General features: G+C 48.2%; 1 protein-coding gene across 3 annotated transcripts in view; it reads left to right on the top strand.

The window, feature by feature from the left end:
* Positions 1 to 1,816: 1,816 nt before the first annotated feature.
* MAN1C1 (mannosidase alpha class 1C member 1) overlaps positions 1,817 to 23,835 on the top strand; it is a 132,696-nt gene continuing 110,677 nt past the window's right edge. Inside the window, exons 1-2 of one of the 3 annotated variants that reach the window (XM_022551949.2) lie at positions 3,280 to 3,390; positions 17,464 to 17,583. Coding sequence is in view for 2 of the 3 variants with exons in the window: in XM_022551947.2 (XP_022407655.2) it covers positions 2,851 to 3,390 (540 nt within the window). In the remaining variant the exon portion in view is untranslated. Of the gene's footprint in view, positions 3,391 to 17,463; positions 17,584 to 23,835 lie in introns of all 3 variants that reach the window. The other 2 variants (XM_022551947.2, XM_022551948.2) reach the window with 2 other exon arrangements.

Here is a 23,835-nt window from a genome sequence, read left to right as displayed (position 1 = left end):
TCTCCAAAGACAAGCCTCCCCCTTCCCAAGGTGGGTTCCGGAAGGGAAATTCTTGGGCGTTGGAGATTGGAAGAAGCCAGACCAGGTCTCTGGGCTCCTGCACCCAAGTGGACCACATGCTTGTCTCTGATGTTCACAGCTGGTTTCAGGGAACTGAGTGCCGCCAATCAAACTCAGGAGAGACTGAAACATCTAAATTAGAATTTTACATTTAAGCCAGGTGTGCTTGTGGGGCTGGGAGGGACTAGTCAACTCCAGTGACCAAAATATTTGCACCTGTTACCCAGAGCTATCTTTTATTCTCAATTGAAAGAAATTTACATGCCAAGGGTATTTAAACATCAGGGGAGGGTCTGCTGTCAGTGGCCTGGCCAGAGGCAGAAGGATGTCTGAGTCCCAACGGCCAAGGGTAACAGGCCTCAGGGAATAAGCAAGATTTACGAGAGAGCCCGTCTGGGCCGCTTCTTCTGTCGGAAAGGCCTCCCTGCAGTATTTTCTGTCTCATCAACACTGCATTTCATTTTAAATTGCAGCTGAAAGCAGGTATTTTCCCTCTTGCCTATTACACCTCTTAATTTGTCTCTCCCTCTGCTGTTATTTGTCTCTATAAAGTGTTTTGCGTGAAAGACCCACACAGCACAATGTTTCTTTGCCTTGGGTTTAATAGGAGGGGAAGGCACAGAGAGACTTGAGTCCGAGGAGGAAAGTGTGAGGGCCTTGAGGTCGAGACACATCTGTGTCTGGGAATATACGCCTGGCAGTGTGTACGTGTGTTTGGACCTATCTGTTGCGTGAGTGTCTGTGGGTATGTGTGTACATGTCAATATTTGTACTAATATGTATTACATGTGCTTTGGTATAATCACTTATACTTAAATTGAGTGCTTTGGTATAATCACATACCTAAATTAAGTGTATGTTTGTGTGCAGGTACACACCCACATGCAGTCTCTGAGTGCATCTGGAGCTATGCATAGAAGCACACATGTGCACATAAACACGCAGGCATCTGGGTACGCATGTCACATGCTGTGTGTGGTCTTCTACGCACACGACCAAGGTTCCTTCTCCTTCCTTGCACTCAAACCATTGTGCTTAGCATCCCTCCCTGCCCCACCCAGGGGCCCAGGCCTGGTTTGGGGCCCGTAGGCAAAGGAAGGCAGAGCTGTGGTCTGCGGGGGGTGCAGTGGAAACACTGCCTTAGCCAGGCCCAGCCCGCCCTCACAGCGTGCCACAGCAGCACCACCGCGGCTCCCGCGGAAGCTCTCGGGACCCCTGGGCAGGCCCCCGCCCCCTGCCAATCCTGGACTGGCACTGAGGGGTGAGTGAGGTTACCGAACGACCGCCAGAGCCCTCCAGACAAGCTGGATCTCCTGCCCCCTCTAGGGGACCAACAACCGGAGCGGCGAGGGTTGGGGGTACAGGGAACGTCTCGGTCGCTCCCAGTCCAGCGAATGCTGGGCACTAACCAATGGGCGACTGCGGCCCAACGGGGATCCCTCCGAAGCAGCCAATGACCTCTCTCCTCTCTCCACCCCCGCCAACCCCGCGCAGCTGGACCATTGGTGCTGGTGGGATGGGGGGGAGTGTGCGCGGCGCTGGCCCTTCGAGGGAGGGGGCGTGGCTTGGAGTCCCAGCTCCTCTCCCCACCCGGGCTTTGGCCCCCGCACTCCCTACCCCAGCCGCGAGGCCATTGGGCTGGCTACGGCGCCGCGGCGGAGGTGGACTACGGGGCGCGCAGTGGGCGTGGCCCGAGGGCGTGGCCCGGCGGGAGGCGGGGCCGCGGGTGCTGTCTCAGTGAAAACCCGAGCTGCCGCGGTAGCGGCGGGGGCGTCCGGGTGGTGTGCGCGCCTGTGGGGCGCAGGCTCGGCAGCGGCGGCGGCGCGGCGGCTCAGTCTACGGCGGCAGCGGCCCGTCTGGAGCGGCCGCGGTGAGGACGCCAGCTGCGGCTGGGGAGGCGCAGCCGGGACTGCGCGCTCCGCGGAGCCGGCGGGGACCGGGAACAGGTGATCCCAGCAGGAACCCGGAGCCCTACCGAGTTGGCTGGGCGGGAGCCCGCACTCCCGGGCGCAGCTGCAGCCGCCCCGCCGCGGCTGGTCGCGAAAGGCGCCGGGCTCCAGACAGGGGGCCCGGCATCCCTCCGCTCCCGAGGGCCCGGGAAGACCCTGCTCCGCAAGCTCAGAAGTGCCTGCCCTCTCTTCCCGGCGCCCGCTCTGCGGCGGAGCAAAGTTGTAGACGTGTCCCTATAGCCAAGCCCGGGCACTGTCGCGACCCGGCCGGGCCGGCGCGCTCTCGGAGCGCAGCTGACACGCCGGCCCCGCCGCCACCTCTCCCCCGGAGCCGACCCCCTCTGGAAACTGCTTCTGAGGCTAAAACTTTGGGCCGAGGGGCTGAGGGCGGCTCGGAGCGGGGACGAGGCCTGCGTGCGCCCCTCCGCGCCGACAGCCTGGGCGCCGCGGACGGCATGTGACGGCCCCGGCGGCCGCCGCAGCGCGGGAAAGCGCGGGCCCCGCGGGCTCCGGCCGCTGCGAGGAGGGGCCGCGCGGCGGCCGGAGGGAAGGCTGCGGCGCGCGGTCGACCCCTGCGGGCCCGGGCCCCGAGCCGTGCCGCCTCGCTCGCCCGGGCCCCGCCGAGGCTGCTGCTCCCCCGTCCCGGCGCGGGAGGACTCGCTCCAAACTCCCTGAACTTCAGGAGCAGCCCCCGCAGGGCGAAACTCTCAGGGGCCCCCACCCCGGGCGGCGCCCCTCGACGACCTCCCCTCGCCGAGCCCCCTGCTGACAAGTGCCTGGACTCCCAGGGCCTCAGGGGCCTGGCCGGATCTGACTGTCCCCAGCCCCGTGCCCGGCAACGATGCTCATGAGGAAAGTGCCCGGCTTCGTCCCGGCCTCCCCGTGGGGGCTGCGGCTGCCGCAGAAGTTCCTCTTCCTTCTCTTCCTCTCCGGCCTCGTCACCCTGTGCTTCGGGGCCCTGTTCCTGCTGCCCAACTCCTCTCGCCTCAAGCGCCTCTTCCTGGCCCCCCGGATCCAGCAGCCCGGCCTGGAGGCAGTGGCCCAAGTCGCCGGCCACCCCGTGACCCGCGAGCAGGAGTCGCCTCCGAACCCGGCCCCCGCGGCTCCAGCCCCGGGTGAGGACGACCCCAGGAGCCAAGCCAGTCCCCGCCGCGGGAAAGGGTGGCTGCGGCGCACCCGCCCCACCGGGCCGCGGGAGGAGGCCACGGCGGCCCGGGGCAGCAGCGCCACGGCCCTCAGACCGCAGGAGGGGAGCATCTCCTCTAGCTTTGACTTCAACGCCTTCCGAAGCCGCCTCCGCCACCCGGTCCTGGGCACTACGGCCGACAAGAGTAAGGAGCCCCAGAGCCTAGTTCAAAGCCAGCGGGAGAAAATCAAGGAGGTAAGGACTCTTCTCCCCGCACAAAAGAAAAGACCCTCTTGTGCTTCCATCCATTTCCCCTGGGCCCAGTCACTCCCGGGCTCCCTGGTCTACTCTAGGTCCTCCAGGCACACTCTGTACCCTCCTCCCTCCTCCCAAACTTCCCGCCTTCACTCCTGCCTGCACAGTTTTCCACTACCGGGTTCAGTTAATCATCCACACCCCCGATGGTAGCTGAACCACTGGACCAACTTTCCCCCACCCCCAGACTCTGGTCTTTCCAGTCCAGTCCTCAGCCCAGGTGGGGCCTGCTCCCTCCCTTTGTGGAGATGTTTTAATAAGATTTTTGTGGCGTTGCTAGTTAGGCTTATTAATGGACACCCTTTCTGTTTGAAGGGGCCAAGAGCCATGTTGTTTCTCACTGTGTGTCTTTAAATTGTGACATCTCCCAACCCCCTTTAGGATCTGCTACCTGGAAAGCCAGGATTTGGGGGGTATTTGGTGACCTGCAAGTATTTTGCAGTCTAGCCAGCAACCTACAAGCCAGAGGATGTTGTGCATTCTTGCTAACTGTTTCTATTGAGCTTTGGAACAACTGTACGTAATTGCGTGTGATGCAAGGAGCAATGATCCCTAAGGCTGTGGTAATGTCACAGAAGCTCTGAGGTTATTGGCTTAATGTAGCAGGTCTTGGACTTGTTCCCTGTAGGGATTGTACCAGAGAGGGGTTAGAAGGATCACTTTGAGTCTGAATCTTAGTCTTAATTTAAGAAACCAAAAGCAAACGCAGCCTCACTGTGGCTTGAAGACAGTTGCCAAGCCACCACTGATAACTAAATGTTCTGCTCAGTCCCTGTTAGAGCTGCCTACTGTTGGAGCCGCCTGCGCAAGGTTTTTGCCCAGCACTGCAGAGGGGGCTGCAGTGACACCCCCGGGCCACGAGGGGGCTGTGGGCAAGCAGTGGGCCAGGGTCTCCTCCCTAGAAAGGAGAGGATGCTCCCCCGATCCCCGTGGACCCAGAATGAAAGGACTGCTTCTGCCTGGACTTCTTGGTTTGCTGCAGAGCAGTCAGCAAGTCTGCCCTGATTTCCAGGGAGAGCAGGCAGCAAGAGTCAGGACCTGCCCTGTCAAGACCTGCTCAGAGCCAGTGGAGAGCTTAGCTGTCCTTCTCTCCTTGTCCAGTGTATCCTGTCTCCCAACGCCCACCTCTCCCTACTTATCTCTGCTGTTGTTACTCAGCCTTCTATGCTAAGCCCTGTGGAGACTCTATCTTAACTAGCAATCACTGGACATTTTGTGATGTCAGTAGAGGAAACCACAAAGACGAGTCCTTGTTTCCCGTGTGCAAGCACACACTCTCAGTTTCCAAATTCTTGTTGAAATCCCAAAGGTTAATTGAAGCCTGGAACTTGCAGTAGCTAAGAAAGGGGCATCATTTCTCCCCCACTGTTTAAGGAGCTGTGTTGTTGAATACTCACCTGAACCACCCCAGCTCCCTTTCCTAAAGCTGCCTCTGAAAACATTAACCCTTTCAGACCTCCTTGAAGGGCAGTAACCCGCAGTGAAATTACGTTTAAACTATATGCATGCAGTTTTTCACGGGGTGTAGAGCTGCCATCAGATCTTTAAAAGGATGCCCCAAAGGGTTAAGAGTTACCTACTGCCCTCTTCAAAAGGTGCTTTCTGCATTTGCGTCTAGATATGGGACCCATTTCTGAGAGCCTGCGGTTGGGAGCCATGTGGGAAGGAGGGTGGGCTGTCTAGCGGGGGACCAGGTTCTGCCCCTCAATACAAAGAGAACCTCCCTTGTGGGCAGAGGCTGGGGGTGGTGGGAGGTGTGGAGACTCTTCTTTGCAGGTGGATGTAAAGTAACACAATGGGTGGAGGCCTGTGTTGGTTGCCAGATGTCTGGATCTTTCTATCTGGCATCGCTGTACACCCCTGGTAGTAGCCGGAAGCCTGCTCGTCTATACCTGCAGTTGTTCAATGAGCCCCCTCTTACTATCTTGAAGACGTTAAGCTCCTCAGAATGGAGGGGACGGGACTATATACACTATTATATTTTGAAGCCCATTTTCTCTTCAGGCTTCTCGAGTTTGGACCTCCCCCGGTCCCCAAACAACCTAAAAAAATGTGGGGCAGAGTGTTTGTTTTAGCTGTTAACACAGAGTTAACTTCCCTGGTGTCCCACCTGATGAGGAATGCAGTTGACAATTGCTGGAGGATGTCTTTATTTCCTTCTCATTTAAATTTCTATCTGTGCCATGCCCATGGGTAGATCATGTTAGAAAGGTGCCTGTTTTCATAAAAGGGACTGTTGCTTTCCTCCCTGGCTTGTTTTTTTTCCAGACATGGATTGATTAGACCCCAGGAGCAGAGGGACAGCTAGCATCAGATAAAAAGGGCTCTGTTCTTATAAGATGAGGTTTTTAAAGCGAAAGTAAACTTCAAGAGAGATTCAGAGAGGGTGATAAATGAGAGTGAATAAAGACTGGACACTTGGGCTCTAGATCAATGAAGCATACTTATGAACATTCTAGTTTGAGAGATGGACATGGGCTCAAGGTCTCTGCTGATAAGATGGGCTGAAGCTGCATGTTCTGGGTGTAGACACATCAGGAAACAATCTGTCACTAGAACCAACATTTTCTCCTCAGTTCGCAATTTTGGAACCTTGGAGGAGGCAGTGTGGTGGAAAGGGTAACCCAGAGGACATTGATTCGAGTCTCAGCTCAACTGTCTGACTTTGGACAAGCCACCTCCTCTCCTTCCTGGACCTTATTTTTCCTTCTGTAAAATGGAATGAGAGAGGGGGGAAGAGGCTGGTCACAAACTCTTGCTTCCAGACCTGGCCCCTAAGTAGACTGCCACTCTGGCCAGGGACTCCATAGCAGCTGGGCTTTTCCCAGCTCTGTTTTCGGCATGTCTTAGTTCCATGAAGTAAGGGAAAATGTTGTGTTGTTGTTGATGATGGTGATGGTGTTCACTGTTGTATCCCTAGCACCTAGTCAAGAGTAGATATTCACATAGTTGATTAAGTTAAGTATTCCTCTCACCCATATTGAACTTTAGAGAGGGGGTTGAACAGTGACAGATCCTCATCTTGGGATCATGGAGAGTAAAGGGATTGGTGAGAATGAGAAACGGCTTGCTAGCAGCCTTTCCTTTCAGATCTGATGATTATATAGGAAATTATTGTTATAATTATTTTAGGGGACCTTGGTCATAGGTGGGTTTCTCTTCAAGTTCAATAGACTTTTCTCACACATGACAAGAGTTGGGAGTGAATAGCTTGTCAGGGTTACATCCCAGTGAAAGGTTTCAAACTATGTTGTGTCCTACTAATGATGGTTGGTTGCTGATCTGGAGCACCTCAGTTGTCCCTTCAGGGAAGGGAGCTTTTGTTAAAGGGAACTGGGCAGAGTAGGGCTGTGAGAACATAGCACTGGAGTGGGGCTGCCCCTAGCCCATAGGAAGAATGTGGATTGAATTTTACCCCCATCCCCGTCCCCTCTGCCCAGTGCCCTTATGCACCACTGTATGTGGCAGTCGCCCTGAGTGTCCAACCTGTGTTCAAGTCCTAGCCATGCCATCAACCCTGGTCTCAGGGGAAAATTCCTGTTTATCACTGGGCCTCAGTTTTCGTGGTAAAATGAAGAGACTGGCATTTAGGGGAGCCTTTTCTCTCCCTCGCTCCCACCTGTTTACTGTTTTGTTTATGGATCTGCCCAAGCACCTAGAATAGGATATGACACTTAGTTGGAGCCCAGATACTTAGTTGGAGCCCAGAGTGGCTACAGGAAAGATCTATAAACTAACAGTTAAGGTTACTGGTGGCAGAAGCTGGGTCTTCTTCCTGAGGGTACATGGAATTCTAAGAGTCGTAGAGTAGGGGCCACAGCAAGGTTTGGGGGCTTGGCTCTGTGACCCAAGAAGCCTTTTAGAAGTTGCAGTAATTTTCCAAGTGCAAGTCTAACTTAAAGGGACTGGAGAGGTGGCAGCCGTGAGTAAAATCTTTCATGCCTGGATAGCAGGCATCTGGAGGATGCCCGAATCACCCTGGAGTCTCTGAGACTTGGCAGGGAGTGCCCCAGCTCTTGCCTTCCATGTCTGCTGTGTTCAGCCTCCAGGATATTGCTCGTTGTGATATGTGACTATGTCTGAATAAGTCATCTTGGCAAATGATCTTTGCTCCCCATTAATGGGCTGGTTCGTTAGTCATGTGTGGTTTCTCTGTATATCTGATTTATCACTGCTAGTCCCAGGGACAGGTAGAAAAATTAAAAGGCTTTGTGTTCTTTGTAGCATGTGAATCTGAGGCTGTGAGATGTTCAGGATAATTAATATGAGGAACACCTCAGATTTAAATAGCTTTCCTTTGAAGAGCTCTGTTTCAGTTGAAAATCCACTGAAGATTTTTCCCCCTTGTCCTTCAGTTTCTCTCTTGTCCTGCTCTATGATACATTTAATATAGACGGGAAGATTGCCCTATAGTAACCAGACAGGTCCGTTGGGAGACCCTTACATCATAAGCCCAGCTATACACTTCATTCTTCTTCCTTAGAACTGAGCACTGCAAGTAGACCAAAGCTTAGACCTTGTCCCCACCAGGTGTATGACTTAACACCCACAGGTTGGGTGGATCTCTGCTTTCATTGTGAGCTGCACCATAATTTTAGGGACTTGGTGCAGGCATTCCAAGAGCAATTGCTTCTCAGGCCTCACATCCTTAACTCTGTCTTTAGTGTTAGCTTTAGAAACAAATAGTACAATGACTTTTAAAAGTCAGCTGCTTATTTCACACTGTAGTTAGCAGGGCGGTAAGAACATAGATTACCCTGCAGTTTTCAGAGTGACTGATTTACATCTGAGCTCAAGAAATGCCTTTTCTCTAGCTCTTCCCGAAGACTGATCCATTACTCCACCAAAAAATAAATATTGTGATATATATCAGGCATACTTTGCTCAAAGGACTTACATCTTTTCTCTTACTGAAGAAAATAAATCAGGCTCGCAGATTGGAAAGCCCCATGCAGGGAAGCTGTTTGGTAATCTAGGTGGGCAACGAGCCTGTGGGTACTGTCTCTGGCGTGGGGAAGGTGCCTGAGTCTGCTTCCTAAGTCAAGTCTGCACTAAGGGAGGTGATGGAGACTTCAGGAAATTCTCTCGCTGCCTTGCTTTCTTTAGCCAGGTCAGGAAAGACATAACAAGGGTATTATGGACAGGATTCAGGAGAGCATAATGGGCATTTATTACATTAACTTTAAAAGAGGGGCCATACTTGGAGCAGGGATGAATGTCATGAACCAAGGATTATTATTATTCCAGTTCTGTGCCTCTGCAGTCCAAAAAGACCAGGCTCATTCAAATAAGCTCTGGTTCTTGATTTCCCACTAACCTGGGGCCAAGGCCTTATGCACAAGTATTTGCATAATTTGGGGAAAACAACAGACTTTTTAAGCTCTGTATTCTCATGGCAGATGATGGTAAGAAAAAGACTGGGGATTCCTTAAGGACTTCTGAGGACTCAAGGACCTCAATCGCACTCCCCTTCCCTCTTTCACCCCCACTAGGCTCTGGGGGCTAGTTAATAGCCAAGGCAGTATGGTTTTGTTTCTCTTAAATGCAGGGTGTGGCTGAGATCGCTGTCAGACCTGTTTCTTGGTGTCTCCATCCCCAAAGAGAACTGAAGCCACGGAGACCATAGCTGCTGTCTGTGGCCTCAGTGTGGTGGTCCAGTTGTAGGTATTTCTTCCCTTGAGAAGGCTGTTTTCTAAGATTTGGGTTGAGGGCTCTCCAAACTCAATAGGCAGGTGGTCAGAACAGCTCTTACTCACGAGGGGGTCTGAGTATGTCTCTTAACTCTGAATTTTCATTAATTAAAGGCTAAGACTAGGGAGGTTGCCCGTGTTTTAGTGCAGTACCAGAGTGGTAACTTTTACAGAAGAGACTTGGGCGTATTGATTAGTGTCCAAAATAGATAAGCAATAATTATACTTTCACCTGGCATGCTCTGGGAGTCAGCTGCTCTACAGGCGAAACTTCTAGGCAAATACCTTTCACTAAATAACAACCATTTTCAGTGGCTGGATAATAGTATTCAGTAAATATACTCCCCTCGTTCTACCTCTGCCATGACTTGGGGTCACCATAAAATGCACTGTGCAATACAGCATGTCCTGTAGGGCCTGATGAGTCATTTAGGTAACACTGCCGGCCTCTCAATGACTGTGTTTTGTGTTCTCATCTTATTTTTTTTACAACAACCCTGTGATGCAGGTGCTACCTGTTTATTTCAGTATAACTTACATATAGGGAAATGCACAGATCTTAAATACAAAGTTTGCTCAATTGCAGAAAACCGTATAAACCACACCCCTACGAAGATATAGAACATTCCCATCATCTGAGAAAGTTCCCTCTGCTCCTTCCCAAGCAGTCTCCCATCATCCACCCCCAACCACTGTTTTGATTTGTTGCCAGAGATTAGTTTCACCTGTTCTAGAACTTCGACTAAATGGAGTAGTACTATATATGCCATCTGCTCAAAGCTTCTTTCACTGAGGCTAATGTTTTTGAAATTCATTCATGTTGTGTGTATCAGTGTTTCATTCCTTTTCATTGTTGAGATATATTCTGTTGTATGAATATCCCACAATTTGTTTATCCATTCACCTGTGGTTGGACTTTTTGGTTGTTTCCAGTGTTTGGCTATCAAGCTGTTATGAACATTTTATGCACAATTCTTTAGGTATATTTTCATTTCTTTTGTGTCAATATCTAGGAGTATAATTGCTGGCTCATAGAGTAAATGTATGTTTAACTTTATAAGAAACTGGAAACACTTTTCCCAAGTAGTTAGACCCACCAGCAAAGTGTTGAGAGTTCTGCATTTCCATCAACACTTGGTATTGTCCACATTTTTAGGTTTAGCCATGATATTTGATGTGTAGTGATATTTAATTGTGGTGTTTTTAAAAAAATATTTATTTATTCATTCATTCATTTATTTTGGCTGGGCTGGGTCTTAGTTGCGGCATGCTGGATCTTCGTTGTGGCGTGCAGGATCTTTAGTTGTGGCATGAGGACTTCTTAGTTGTGGCATGCAGACTCTTAGTTGCGACATGCATGCAGGATCTAGTTCCCTGACCAGGGATCGAACCCAGAACCCCTGCATTGGGAACGTAGAGTCTTACCCACTGGACCACCATGGAAGTCCCTTAATTGTGTGTGTGTGGTTTTTTTAAATTAATTAATTAATTTTTAGTTTTGGCTGTGTTGGGTCTTCGTTGCTGCATGCAGGCTTTCTCTAGTTGTGGCAAGCAGGGGCTACTCTTCGTTGTGGTGCATGGGCTTCTCTTGTTGTGGAGCATGGGCTCTAGGTGCGTGGGCTTCAGTAGTTGTGGCACACAGGCTCAGTAGTTGTGGAGTGCAGGCTCAGTAGTTGTGGTGCACAGACTTAGTTGCTCTGTGGCATGTGGAATCTTCCTGGACCAGGGCTTGAACCCGTGTCCCCTGCATTGGCAGGCAGCTTCTTAACCACTGTGCCACCAGGGAAGTCCCCTTAGTTGTGGTTTTAATTTTTGTTTCCCTTTTAACTATTGATATTGAACATCTTTTCATATGTTTATCTGCCATTTCTTTATCTTTCTTTTAAGTCTGTGTTCAGACCTTTTGTCCCCCTTTTTTAAATTAAAAAAAAAAATTGAGTGTTTATTATCTTATTGAATTTTAGAAATCCTTTGCTCATTTTGGATATGTCCTTTGTCAGATGTATATACTCATGCTCTATGGTTTGTCTTTTCATTTTCTTAATAGTGTCAATCAAAGAGCAGAAGTTTTAAATTTTGATGAAGTCCAGTGTATCAATGTTTTCTTTTATGGTTAGTGCTTTTGTGTGTACTTTAAAAAAAGAATTCTTTGTCTACCCCAAGGTCATGAAGACGGTATCCTTTTAATTCCAGAAGCTTTATCATTTTAGTTTTTACATTTAGGTCTCTCATCTGCTTCAAATTAATTTTTGTATATGGTGTGAGGTAGGGGTTGAGGTTCTTTATTTTCATTTAAATATCCAGTTGTTTAGCACCATTTGTTGAAAAAGCTTTCTTTTCCCCATTGAATTGCTTTGATGCCATGTTAGCTTAATTTACTATATGTATGTAGCTGTATTTCTGGACACTTCTGTTCTATTGATTTGTCTTTATGCCAATTCATACTATCTTTTTTTAGTGTAATTATTAGTATGAGTGTGAGCTAACCGTGTTTTTTTTTAGAGTTCTCGTTCATTTTTTTAATTAAAAAAAATTTATTGGAGTATAGTTGATTTTCAATGTTGTATTACTGTCAGGTGCACAGCAAAGTGAATCAGTTATACATATACATATTTCCACTCTTTTTTTAGATTCTTTTCCCATATAGGCCATTATAGAGTATTGAGTAGAGTTCCCTGTGCTATACAGCAGGTCCTTATTAGTTATCTATTTTGTATATAGTAGTGTGTATATGTTAACCCCAATCTCCCAATTTATCTGCCCCCCCACACCTTATCCCCTGATAAGCATAAGTTTGTTTTCTAGATCTGTGACTGTACTCCTGTTTTGTAAATAAGTTCATTTGTTCCCTTTTTTTAGATTCCACATATAAGTGATATCATATGATATTTGTCTTTCTGTGTCTGACTTCACTTAGTATGACAATCTCTAGGTCCATGCATGTTGCTGCAAATGGCATTATTTTGTTCTTTTTTATGGCTGAGTAATAAGCCAACCATCTTGCTATTTGTTTCCTGGGGTTTTTTGGGTTTTGGGGGTTTTTTAAAGTTTTTTATTGAAGTATAGTTGATTTACAATGTTGTGTTAGTTTCAGGTGTACAGCAAAGTGATTCAGATATATATATATATATATATAACCTTTTTCAGATTCTTTTCCATTATAGGTTATTATAAGATATTGAATATAGTTCCCTGTGCTATACAGTAGGTCCTTGTTTCAATTCATACTGACTTGATGCTGGGGCTTTATAGTAAGTCTTAAAAACAGGTAGCATGATTTCTCCAACTTTGAACTTCTTTTTCAAAATGGCTTTAGTTATTATAAGTCCTTTGCATTTCTGCCTACATTTGAGAATAAGCATGTCAGTTTCTATGAAAAATCCTGCTGGGATTCTGATTGGATTTGCCTTGAACCTATAAATTGAATTCCTCTGAACATTTCTTTTAGTGTAGGTCTACTGGTGACAAATGCTTGCAGCTTTTGTTTTCTGAAAGTGTCTCTATTTTGCCCTCCTTTTAAAAGGGTATTTTTGCTTGATATAGAATTTTAAGTTGACTTTTCCTCACTTTCTTTACATGAAAGACCCATTGTCTTGTAACTTGCGTTGTTTCTGATAAGATATTAGAGTATATTCCCCTGCACGTAATGTCTTTCCCTTCCCATTGGATGCTATTAAGATTTTCTCTTTATTTTTAAGTCATTTGATTATGCTGTGCCTAAATGTGGATGTGATTGTTTATCCTTCTTGGGGCTTGTTGAGATTCTTGTGTCTATAAGTTGATATTTTTCTTCAAGTTTGGAAAAATTTTGGCCCATATTTTTCCTACCCTAATCTGTCTTTCTTTTAGAACTCAACTGACATATAAGTTAATTTGCTTGATATTTTCCTAGAAGTCACTAAGTCTGTGTTCATTTTCTTTTCAGTCTTTATCTCTGTGCTTTGGTGTGGATAATTTATATTAACCCATCTTCAATTTCACTGAACTTTTCTTCTGTAATATCTAATCTGTTGTTAAGCCCACCCAGTGAATTTTTAATTTTCAGGTATTTTTTTACTTCTAGAATTTCCATTTGGGCCTTTTTCATTGTTTTGGGCTATCCAATGTTTCACATCTGTTCACGCATTGTTTCCAGATTTTCTTTTAAGTCCTAAGGCATATTTGTAATAGCTTTTCAAGAAGTCTTTTTTTGCCAACATCTTTGTCATCATCGTTGGGTCTGTCCCTGTTGACTGTTTTCTCTCGTGGTTATGGGTCACATTTTCCTACAACTTCATGTAACACTAGTCTTTTGTAAAAATGTTAGGCCAAACATTGTGAATGCTGCTCTTTTGAGATTCTAGATTCATCTGCTTTTAAGCAGTTTTTCTCCCCTCTTTCTGTTAGGCTGTCAGCTGTCACTTCTTTTGGCTGTCAGGATACCTGCCTCTGGCTGCTTTATTCGCTACTCTTCCTATTTTGCTATTTTCTAACCTGCAGATGGCTAGGAAAGCATTCAATCTAGCTTGTTAGCATTATATATAAAGTACAAATAAGTAGACCTTGAGTAAGTCTCTGAAGACTCCTGAATCAAGTGCACAAACTTTACTGTGTATATTTTGGTATAGATTAGATATTTAAAGATTCCTATTTATTTTTGGTAATTGGTATTGGATGCATGAAATATAATTTTCTGTTGAAACTATATCCTGAATAGATACAGTAATTCTCAAAGGGTATCTAATTTCTGGTTGATGTCATCTTAAACTATTTGTGCATTTTTTGCTCATCTGCTTTTAGGTGTTAGAAGAAATATTTGCTGATATCTGTGATGTTCCAGCAGTCTCCATTAGTGCGGCTTTCAGGATTTTTTAATCTGTCAAATATTTTCTCTGGTCTCCCTACCTTAAGTGTAATGATTACTTTTTAAAACTTTGTTTGTAAATCCCCACATTAAAAAAAAAAACTATTTGTATAGTCCAAATTGCTGATTACTGGTCAGACGGAAGCTAAATATATACGGCTGAAGGATTTCCAAGGACTCTTCTATGGGATCTGATCTCCTATCTTCCCTCACTCAGGAAAGTTCAGTACGAAGTAAATGTAGTGTTTCATTGCAAAGGCTACCTTTAATTTCACTTGTGTCACTTGGGGTGGGTGGGAGTGTTGAATTAAAGTTACAAATATCTTATTTAAGATCCCTCTCCCCCATTTTCATTCCTGGAATGAGCTTTTAAGAGGTTAAACCTAAACTTTGCCAAGTAAATGCTGATCTCCTGGGAAGACATTTTGGCACCTTTTTTGTTTTTCTGTACTTGTGTTCTTGACGTAAATCAGCAAATCTTCCTCCTTTCCAACTCTCCCAGAAGCCATTCTCCATGTCTGTCACATACCTTACAGAGCTCTGGAGTAGCCTTGGTTTTTAATTATTAGGATCAGTGGGAAAAGAAGACTTGAGTGTCTTGCTTTCAGAACTGGACCTTTTAGAGAACAACCGATAAGTATAATCAATTTTGCTCCTTTAGAGTATAAGGAAACCCTTTATAGAGAAAGGTTCATGTTTTGACAGAAAAATAGCTCAGTTTAGAGCCTTCTCTAGCAGTGTCGGATACAGGCCTTTTGGGGTGTATGACTACGCAAAGGGCAGAGACTTCACACTTATGTAGTCCCAGAGGTGGTCTTGTGTAACAGCCACCCTATAATCATCATAGGAGCTCTGTGTCTGATTATTGATCCTTGAGTAACTAAGAATGGTAGCAGAGTGGTGTCCATCCAGATGGGACTGAGGGAGACAAACAACATTAGACATTTTCTGTGATTAGGCACTGGATTCGATTAAGGCATAATTAGATTCTCTGTGCTCTGAGTAAAGGGCTCTTAAACTTGGCCCAGTGGGAGCAGAGTTCTGGTTTGTCAGCCCTGGAATTGAAGTTTTCTTGCCTGTTAGAAAAGAGGTTTCTGATTCTCTGGCCCCTGTACCATCCATTGTCTTTTAAATTCTCCCAGGGAGAATTTCCACGGGGCCTGCTTGGAGGGCAGTGGGGCCTGGACTGGGCTAATACCTATCCCCTCGTGGACAGATCAGATCAGAGATTCCTTGTGTGTATTCTTAGTAGAGCCCTAGCATCCCGTTAAGAGTTTAGCTGATCCCCACAACAGCCTTGTGGCGTACACGGCATGGACCATAATCCCATTTTATAGCTCAGATAATGCACACCCTGCAAAGGCAGTGACCAACTCCAGGCCCCGCCAATTTAAATTGTGATGCACTGACTCAGACCTCCTCTCCTGACTCTTTGGTAGACGTTCTTTCTATTATGTTATCTGAGGGCTCAAGGGTGACAATTTAGAAGAAGAGTTTTCACTTTGGGATGAAATAACGTAGAAATTGTCATAGTCTTGGTAGACATTCAAAAGAACTGGTCTCATGAATCTTTAGAACAGGGATTCTAACCTTGAGTGCAGTCTGGAATCACCTGGGGGAACTTAGTAAATACTGATGCCTGAGTTCCTATCCCAGAGGTTCTGATTTAATTGGTCAGGAGTACAGCCTGAGCGTTGGGAGTCTTAAACACTTCCCAGATGATTCTAATGTACAGCTATGCTTTAGAACTCGCCTGTTGTAGTTTCCTCTTCACCGAAGCTGTATCTCCTTTCTGTCTATATTTCCCTTTTACCCACTTTTGGAAGAGGTTGGAAATTTTCTATATTTATTAAGACCTAGACCAGGATCAGGTAAGAAAAAAAAAAATGAGCTAGAGAAAAGACTCAATTAAAACAGTTTTCCAGTGTTAAGAACATATAACGTGAACATCAAGAGAAGTCATACGTTTATTAAAATTTTAAGAAAAAAATCTTGGGAACACTATCTGTTGAGCCTCAGTTATACACGGAAAGATATGTGAGCTAAAGGAAAAGTAGAGATGAGTCTCTGGCTTTAAGAAATTTTATAGCTTGATAGCGTCATGTGTCAGAATCACTTCCCACTACATATGGATGCATGGAGGAAGGGACGCATTGGTTAGCTGCATAAATATTTGCCTGTCCCACCTAGATTTTTGGGGGGGAAGCAGGCAGAACATAAACATCTGGAATGAAAATATTTGCTTGTCCAGAAGTTGATTTCCCAAAAAGCCATCAGCCTCCCTCCTATGGCCTCCTCTGCCCCTTTCCAGTTAACAGAGTAGCCTTTCACATTGCTGCTTGGGCCTGAAATCAAGTAACAGGTGCTCAGGCAACAGATACTGAAGAAGTGAAAGAACTGAACCCCATCCCAGGTGTTCAGACTCAGGGCAGCAATGCTGCAATTTCATAGCATCACTGCCTTGCCGGGTGCTGGATGTTACTGAACCTGAGCATTGCTGTTCTGGGTGGATCAGATCAAATCTACCCAGGCCACCTCCGCGTGGAAGCTGCAGGAGGTGAGACTGTGCCATAGATGAGCGTGAGTATCCTTCCCACGGCTTAGTGACGGTCCCCCCACCCCCACCCCGAGAGCTCTGTTTCCATGCAAGAAACCTTTGAATTCTCAACCTGTGTCAAGTTGCCATCTTTCGTCAGTCTGCCCCAACTATTTCTAGCAAATTGTTTAGCTGACATGGCATATAGAACAAGTCCTATTCATGCCAAACTCATTTCATTCCAGCTTCAAGCAATGGACATTTAGTTTAGGAGCATTAATGGAGAGGCAGACTTCAGAGAAGAAATTTCCTTCTGTTGCTAAATCTTATGTTAAACCATGCTTACTCAGAGGCCTCTGGCTGCAGGAAACAGTGACAAGGGTGGAACTTGGCAGATGGCTGTAGCTGTGGCTTCCTGGAGGCCTGTGCGGGGAGACGATTGTTTGTATATTGGTTTTCATTTATGTATTGGTCTTATTTTCATCTTCCTGAGGTGCCCAGATGCCATGGTGACAGATTGGTTGGAAACGACTCATTTATCAGGGTTCCGTGGGGGACGTAGTTTTCTTTCTCGTGTGCAGTAGAGTCTAAAACGTTTAATTAGATGCTGAGGCATTTCTGCATGGGTCCCTCTCTTCCGGCCCTCCGAGGTGGATGCCATTCCTTAGTTTGAAGAGGGTCTGGGGCTTTCCTGGGCCCAACTTCCTCTCCCTTCATTTTCTCTTGATACCATCCTCAGTCCTTCCTCCTTTCAGCTGCTGTTTTTTTCCCCCGTCATTTTTTGTTCTAGAAACCACCTTCATGTGACTGCTGGAGTTGCAGAGCAGATTCGTGTTGGAAATCTAGTTGTCAAACAGGTCCAAACCAGACCTTACGAAATAATGTAGTTGAGCTGATACGCAGCGAGAGGAGTATTAACTACTTGCTTGTGTGTTTTATTCCAGCTCAGCTTTTCCGGAGAGCTCACCTTGTCCTTACCGCCTGCCAGGCGATGCCCTAGATGCTGAGGAAGCAAAGATGAGGCTTCTGTCTCCTGAGTACCACATCTAGTCAGGGTGCGACAGGTGTGTGTGTGTACGTAATTGTAGCACCATGGAGGTGCCCAAATCAAGGGGTGAACAAAGGGCTGGGAGTCACATCAACTTGAGGTGAGCTTGGGGGAAAGGTTGGTGTTTCAGGCAAATGTGGAGAATACCAGGCGTAGTGGGCTTCTCGGAGAGCAAGAGGCTCCATGTGCTGCATCTGGGGGGGCCGGTGTTCCAGGTGTGGATGTGGAAGGCGAAGTTTGGAATGGCCAAGGTTTCTACCTGGGGTCAGTGGGGACATCAGGAAGTGGGGACAGTGAGAAATCCTGGGAGGGGGAGATGAGTTGAATTCCAGACACAATAAAAATGATATGCCTTTGAAATCCAGGTGGTTGGAAATACTGGTTTGGGACTGTTTGGGGTGATGGCACAGGAGGTGCGGATTTAGAATGGAGTGCTGGGGGCTGAAGACTTGAGCGCAAAGCCATTCGAGGAAAGCCTGGACAGAGAGGCGCAGGGGTCAGAGCCTTCAGGAGCATAAGTGTTTTAGAGAAGGAACGGAGATTTGGGGAGCAGATAGAGGCAGGTGGCCGAGGGACCAAGAGAGCTTCCTTTTTCCTTTCACCAATGGTTCTGCCACGCCTGGCTGCCCGCTGAGCCCTGTACGCAGCTCCTGGGCTGATGTGGGCTTGCAGCCCGGTGCCCTCTCCTGAGCGGCCTGCCTTTAGTTTCCTCTCTTCTTCAACCACCTCCTGGCTTCAGAGCACTGCCTTCACTGGTCACAGACCCCTCGGCTTTCCTTCCTTGCTGGCATAGAAGATTAGAGAGTCTGTCTCTCCCCTTTGTCTTCTGATTGTATATCAGGGCCTCTGCTAAAAAGAGCCGGTGTTCTGAGCTGTCTGCTCTTTGATTTCCAATTGAGAGCCCAAGAGCCAACCTGAGGACGGTGTGTGACTCTTTCCCGGCCTGATGCTGAGTGAGCTCAGCCTTGTAGCAGAACATGGGGAGACCTTCCTTCATCTCCTTTCTAGAAATAGGGTGTGTGCATCCTGCGGCCTGACCACACACTAAAGATTCACAGGCCAGCTCCTTCCTCAGCGAAGGAGGAGGCCACGTGTTGGGGGAGGGGGCACGGTTTAATCTTCACTGCTGTGGAGGAAAGGAAGACATTGTGGAGTGGTGACAATGCATTTTGTCTTTTCCCTGTGACCGTAAGCGGTGACCAGATCCCACCACGTTCTTCTCAGCTTGTGGCCAGCACCTCTGCTCCAATGGGAGTGTTCTCTTGAAACGAAGCCCCTGACCACTAAAGGGAGGGTCATTTGGCAAAGTCCCTGCTGAAACTGCCATCTAAGGCATGTCTAAGTGGCATTCTCACCCAGGCCACCCTTCCAGACTTTCTCCTGAGAGCTGAGCCCCACCAGTGCTGCATAAGGTACCCTGTGTCCTGGCCTCAGCCTGGTATTGAAAATAGGCTGGACCGTACGTCTAGAAGAAATCCTGAAAGCGCTGGTTCAAAGCAGTCCCTGTCTGGTTGCAACCTGGTAGTCCTGGCTTTTTCCGCCTTGGCCAAACCATTCTGACTTTTCCTATGGTGGTTTGAGCATCTTACAGTCTGAATATTTAGGTCTGCTCATCCTCCTGGGATAACAGGTGCGACGCGGCCAGTGCTGGTTAATGCAGGTTTATAGTTATCGTCGCAGGGCTGAAAGGTGCGTGATGTCTTTCTCCCTCATGGTCACCGTGTTTTCAACAGCAGCCTGGGTTGGGTTGTTCAGCCTCCTCAGAGAGGCTCTGAAAGCTGAAGTGAGTTCCTGTTCCTTCGTCTGTGCCTGTCCTCATAGAGTGTTTATGTTGGTTGTAGCAGCCCCACCAGCTAAGGTGAAAGTGTCCAACTCCCTGACTCTGTGCACATTTGCAGTGCTGCCCCCTGGGGGGCCCAAGCCAGCACCCCCTCTCCAGTCCTGGAGCTCCAGAGACCCCAAAGTCTTAGCAAGGCTGCAGAGGCTGCTCGGGGCACCAAGGAACTGCATGCACTGCTCTGTGAGGTGGTGACTGTTTTTTTTAATTACAGGTAGAATACGCATAACATTTATCTTTTTTTTTTTAATGTTGAGCCTTCTTTTAATTAATTAATTTATTTATTTTAATTTTTGGCTGTGTTGGGTCTTCGTGTCTGCGCGAGGGCTTTCTCTGGTTGTGGCAAGCGGGGGCCACCCTTCATCGCGGTGCGGGGGCCTCTCACCGCCGCGGCCTCTCTTGTTGCGGAGCACAGGCTCCACACGCGCAGGCTCAGTAGTTGTGGCTCACGGGCCCAGTTGCTCCGCGGCATGTGGGATCCTCCCAGACCAGGGCTCGAACCCGCGTCCCCTGCATTAGCAGGCACACTCTCAACCACTGCGCCACCAGGGAAGCCCACATTTATCATTTTAACCGTTTTAAAGCGTACAATTCCGAAGCATTACGTGCATTCACAGTGTCGTGTGATCATCACCACTATCTCATTCTGGAACTTTTTCATCCCCCCAAGTGGAAACCCTATACCCACTGAGCAGCCATGTCCCATCTCCCACCCCCACCTCAGCCCCTGGCAACCACCAATCTGCTTTCTGTTTCTATGCATTTTTCTATTCTGGATCTTTTACATAAATGGAATCATACAATATGTGGCCTTTATGATGTTTTCAAGGCTCTTCCATGTTGTAGCATGTGTCAATTTTATTTCTTTTTCTGTCTGAATAATATTCCATTGAATGGATATACCGCATATTGTTTATCCATTCACCTGTTGATGGCCATTTGGGATACTTCTACCTTTTGGCTATTATGAATAATGCTGCTATGAACATTCATGTACTCTTTTTTGGGTGGACATATGTCTTCAGTCCTTTTAAGAGTGGAATACTGGGTATATGATAATTCTATGTTTAACTTATTGAGGAATCGCCAGTTTTCCACAGCAGAAGACTGTGGAAATGTTTATGTTCTTATCAGCAGTATGAGGGGAGGTGGTGACTTCTGGAGCCAAGTGTGCCAGCCCCTCTGGCATAAACCAAAGTAGTTATCTGGGGTGAGCCTCAGTGTAGAGGAGCTGGGACCAGGGGCATCAGAAGTGAGCAGGGAGGGGCCGCAGGGCCTGGGAACTCGGACAGAGTTCACAAGTGCAGCTGGGCAGGCCAGGGCCTGGCCCTCAGTGGTGGTTGAGCCTCTCCAGTGTGGTGGACGCGTGTGATGGGAAATGTACAGGCCAGTGCCGTGGGCAGTGGAAGGGCCACATGGTGGGCTCAGGAGGGCTGATCCAGGTGGTGTCTGTGAGTGGAAAGTGTTAGACCCTGAGCCTGGGATGGTGGCAGAGGGTGTCCTCACCTCAGGGAGGACAGGTTACAAGTAGAACAAGGAGGCAGGCCCAAGCCCAGCTCATAGATTAGGCTGACGGTGGGGAGGTGAGGGTGGCAGGAAAGGAGTGCTGTGGTGGGGGAAAGGGGCACTTCACTGGGCTCCAGTATGGAGGTGCTATCTCTTACCCTGAAGCAATGCTGCTCCCCTAAGGCAGAGGCACCTGGGGTTGAGTTCTGAATCAAGCATGTGAAGTGAATCACATGCGGTCAAAACTCTTCTTGAAAACTTCTCATTGCCAGGACCCAGGCCCTTGGAAACTCAAAAGGCAAAATTTAGCCTCTCTTGTTTGCTTTCCAGTGGTGGCTTCTCTTTCCTTGAAACATGGAGGCCAAGGTCTAGTTTGAGTGGGAAGGAGTAATGGAGAGAATAAGGAGGTTGGGGGAGGGGTGGCAGGTAGGTAGAATTGAATATCTGGCTGCTGTACTGACTGGCTTAGGACCCTAGGGTAGGTGTGCGTCCAGGGAGGACCAGAAAGGCCAACATCAGAGCCTCTGGGGCTGGGGAGGTGTTGCAGGGCTGTACTCTCACCCTTGCTGTACCAGCTCCTGGAGAGACTTGGAGTCAGGCCGCCATAAACCCACAGCAGCCCCGATGGGCACAAACAGAGTTGGGGTGGCCCCTTCTACATAGCCACGCTCTGGGAGCCCAGGCTGCATCTGGCAGAGGTCCCCTTAGGGGTACATGGGCCAAGCCAGTGCCACCTTATAAACAGTGTTATAGTTTATCAGCATTACAGTTTAGCAGCGATGCTTCTACATCCGCTGCCTCCTTGAAGCATTTGGTAATCAGGAAGCATATTCCCCATGTACAAATTGAGGTTTAGAAAAAGAATGGTTTTCGAATTTCCATGATTAGGAAGAGACAGAGCTAGGACACCCACCTGGGACTTCCGGCTCTCGATCTCAGCATCCTTCTTAGGGGAGCTGATACTGGCGCTGACCTTCCCCTGTACTCTCTTTGGCAGAACAGATGACAGTCTAGGGGTTGTGGGGTGCTGGGGAAGGACCAGGGTGGTGTTTGGTTCTCATGCAGGTAGCTCTCCCTCTCTTCAGGCTCTCGTCAAGAGTGAGATGGATCTGTTCTCCCTGCCTCTGCCAAGGCCATCCTGGCCCCCCAGCTCTGTGCCCCATCTTTGTAGGCCCCTTTCTGGGCAGCAGCCTCTCAAAGAGACAGCCCTCATCTAAAGCTGAGATTCTGGGGTCAAGCCTCAATTCTGACGAGGCAGAGTTAGCGTCTCTGGCTGCAGCCTCAGCTTTCAGCAAATGGTAAACTCTACTTGAGGGCAACATTCAATTATGAAAATCTATTTCTCTTGCCACATTCAGAAAGTTTCCTAATGTGCCTTTGTGCACTCACAAACTTAGTGACACATCACTAAATGTGTATGTGGTTGCCATGGAAATGTCTCTCTTCTAACATGGCACTCCAAGAGCAAAGAGAAGGGAAGTTTTCTTTGTAAAGAGAAAAGCAGAGCAGAACTCGGCTAATTGTCACCATACGAATCCCCAAACTGTCATTCTTCCCTGACTACCAGTCTCCTGCTTGCTGTCAACGACATAATGGTGGAAACCCAATCAGCCCGCTGCGTTTCTTTGGGAATTTCACGAGCACTGTTCTTAACCTTTACGCCAAGCGTGCACCAGGAAGGACCCCAGGACTCTTGATTTGAGCTTTCACTTAGCTTAGAAATGGTACCTTCCTGCGCCGCCTAGCACTCGCCACTCGTAAGCACTTGAGTCTCAGGAGGGCTCTTGGCACCAGTTTCTTTGCAGAACGTGCAGGCTGAGCAGGTCTTCTGGAGGTGCTTTGTGTTTTCCACCAGAGACTCTGAGCTTCAGGTTTTGTCGTTGTGACCAATGCACCGTACAATGACATACAGAGCACGCTAGTACTAAGGCGCCTTTTGAATGTCAGAAACCCCAGGTATTCTCCTAGCAGCGGTGTGAATCCACAGAGTGTGGGGAGAAATGCAGAAGGAGACCTAAGTCTGGCTGATGCCTTCCTGTGTCTCTGGCTCACCCTGACCCTGTTCTCACCTCTGTCCTGTAGACTTTATCTTGACCGAGCCTCTCTGCGGCCAAAGAAGTCCTCATATTTCTGGACTTTACCAGCAGCTTCTGAGGGGATCCTTGGTCCATATTGGCTGAGCCTTTGATTGCACCTGCTTTCCCAGTCTTGGGGCTGGGTAGCTGTTCTTAATGGTTCGGAAGTTCAAGCTGTTGGCCTTTTTGCTGTTATGGTTTGCCAGTGGTGAGATCTGAGATGGGAACCTCTGCCTCTTGCCCTGAATACCTGCCTAGGAACCTAGCTGTTCTTTCCATTCTCAGCTGCTCCGTATTTCTCTGCAGGCCCCCTTGTCCTGTGAGGCTCTGCTGTCATTTCCCAAGCAGGAGATGCTTTCAGGGCTTCAGAGGCCATCTGCCCATACACGTGTTTCTGTTCCTGGCATCAAGTACACATGCGGCTTCTGGGCTGGAGGGACCAAGAGAGCTGGACTCCCTGCCTCCAAGGGGACCTCAGGGTTCCTGGGGTTCTAAGAGCCTGCCTGATGCTCTTCTACAGCTGCCCTGCCTCTGATGGAAGGATCTGGCTCCTGTCCAACGTCACAGGGTGAACCAAGAGGTTGAGCGTATTCCAGCCTTGTTGCTTTTCATGTTGAAAATGCCAGGGTGCTCCATCTTGCCCATAACTGTACTGGCTCCTAAGAAGACCTTTAGCCACTGGCCATGCTGAGTTGCCAGTGATGGGACAGAACCAGCTTCTGACTCAAAAAGCAGAGGGTATAAATGCTGGCAGCCCCCGTGTACACAGATCTGCAATCCCCAATGCAGTCGGGGTCCTGTGAGTCTCCAGTTACCCTGGGCATGAGGCAGGTCTTTCCTGCCACAAGAC

The sequence above is a fragment of the Delphinapterus leucas genome, chromosome 1 (genome assembly GCF_059928025.1).
Source record: "Delphinapterus leucas isolate spDelLeu-1000000601 "Yukka" chromosome 1, BTC_Dleu_Yukka2, whole genome shotgun sequence".
In the NCBI taxonomy this organism is placed as follows: domain Eukaryota; kingdom Metazoa; phylum Chordata; class Mammalia; order Artiodactyla; family Monodontidae; genus Delphinapterus; species Delphinapterus leucas.
This window is presented reverse-complemented; position numbering and strand designations above follow the sequence as displayed.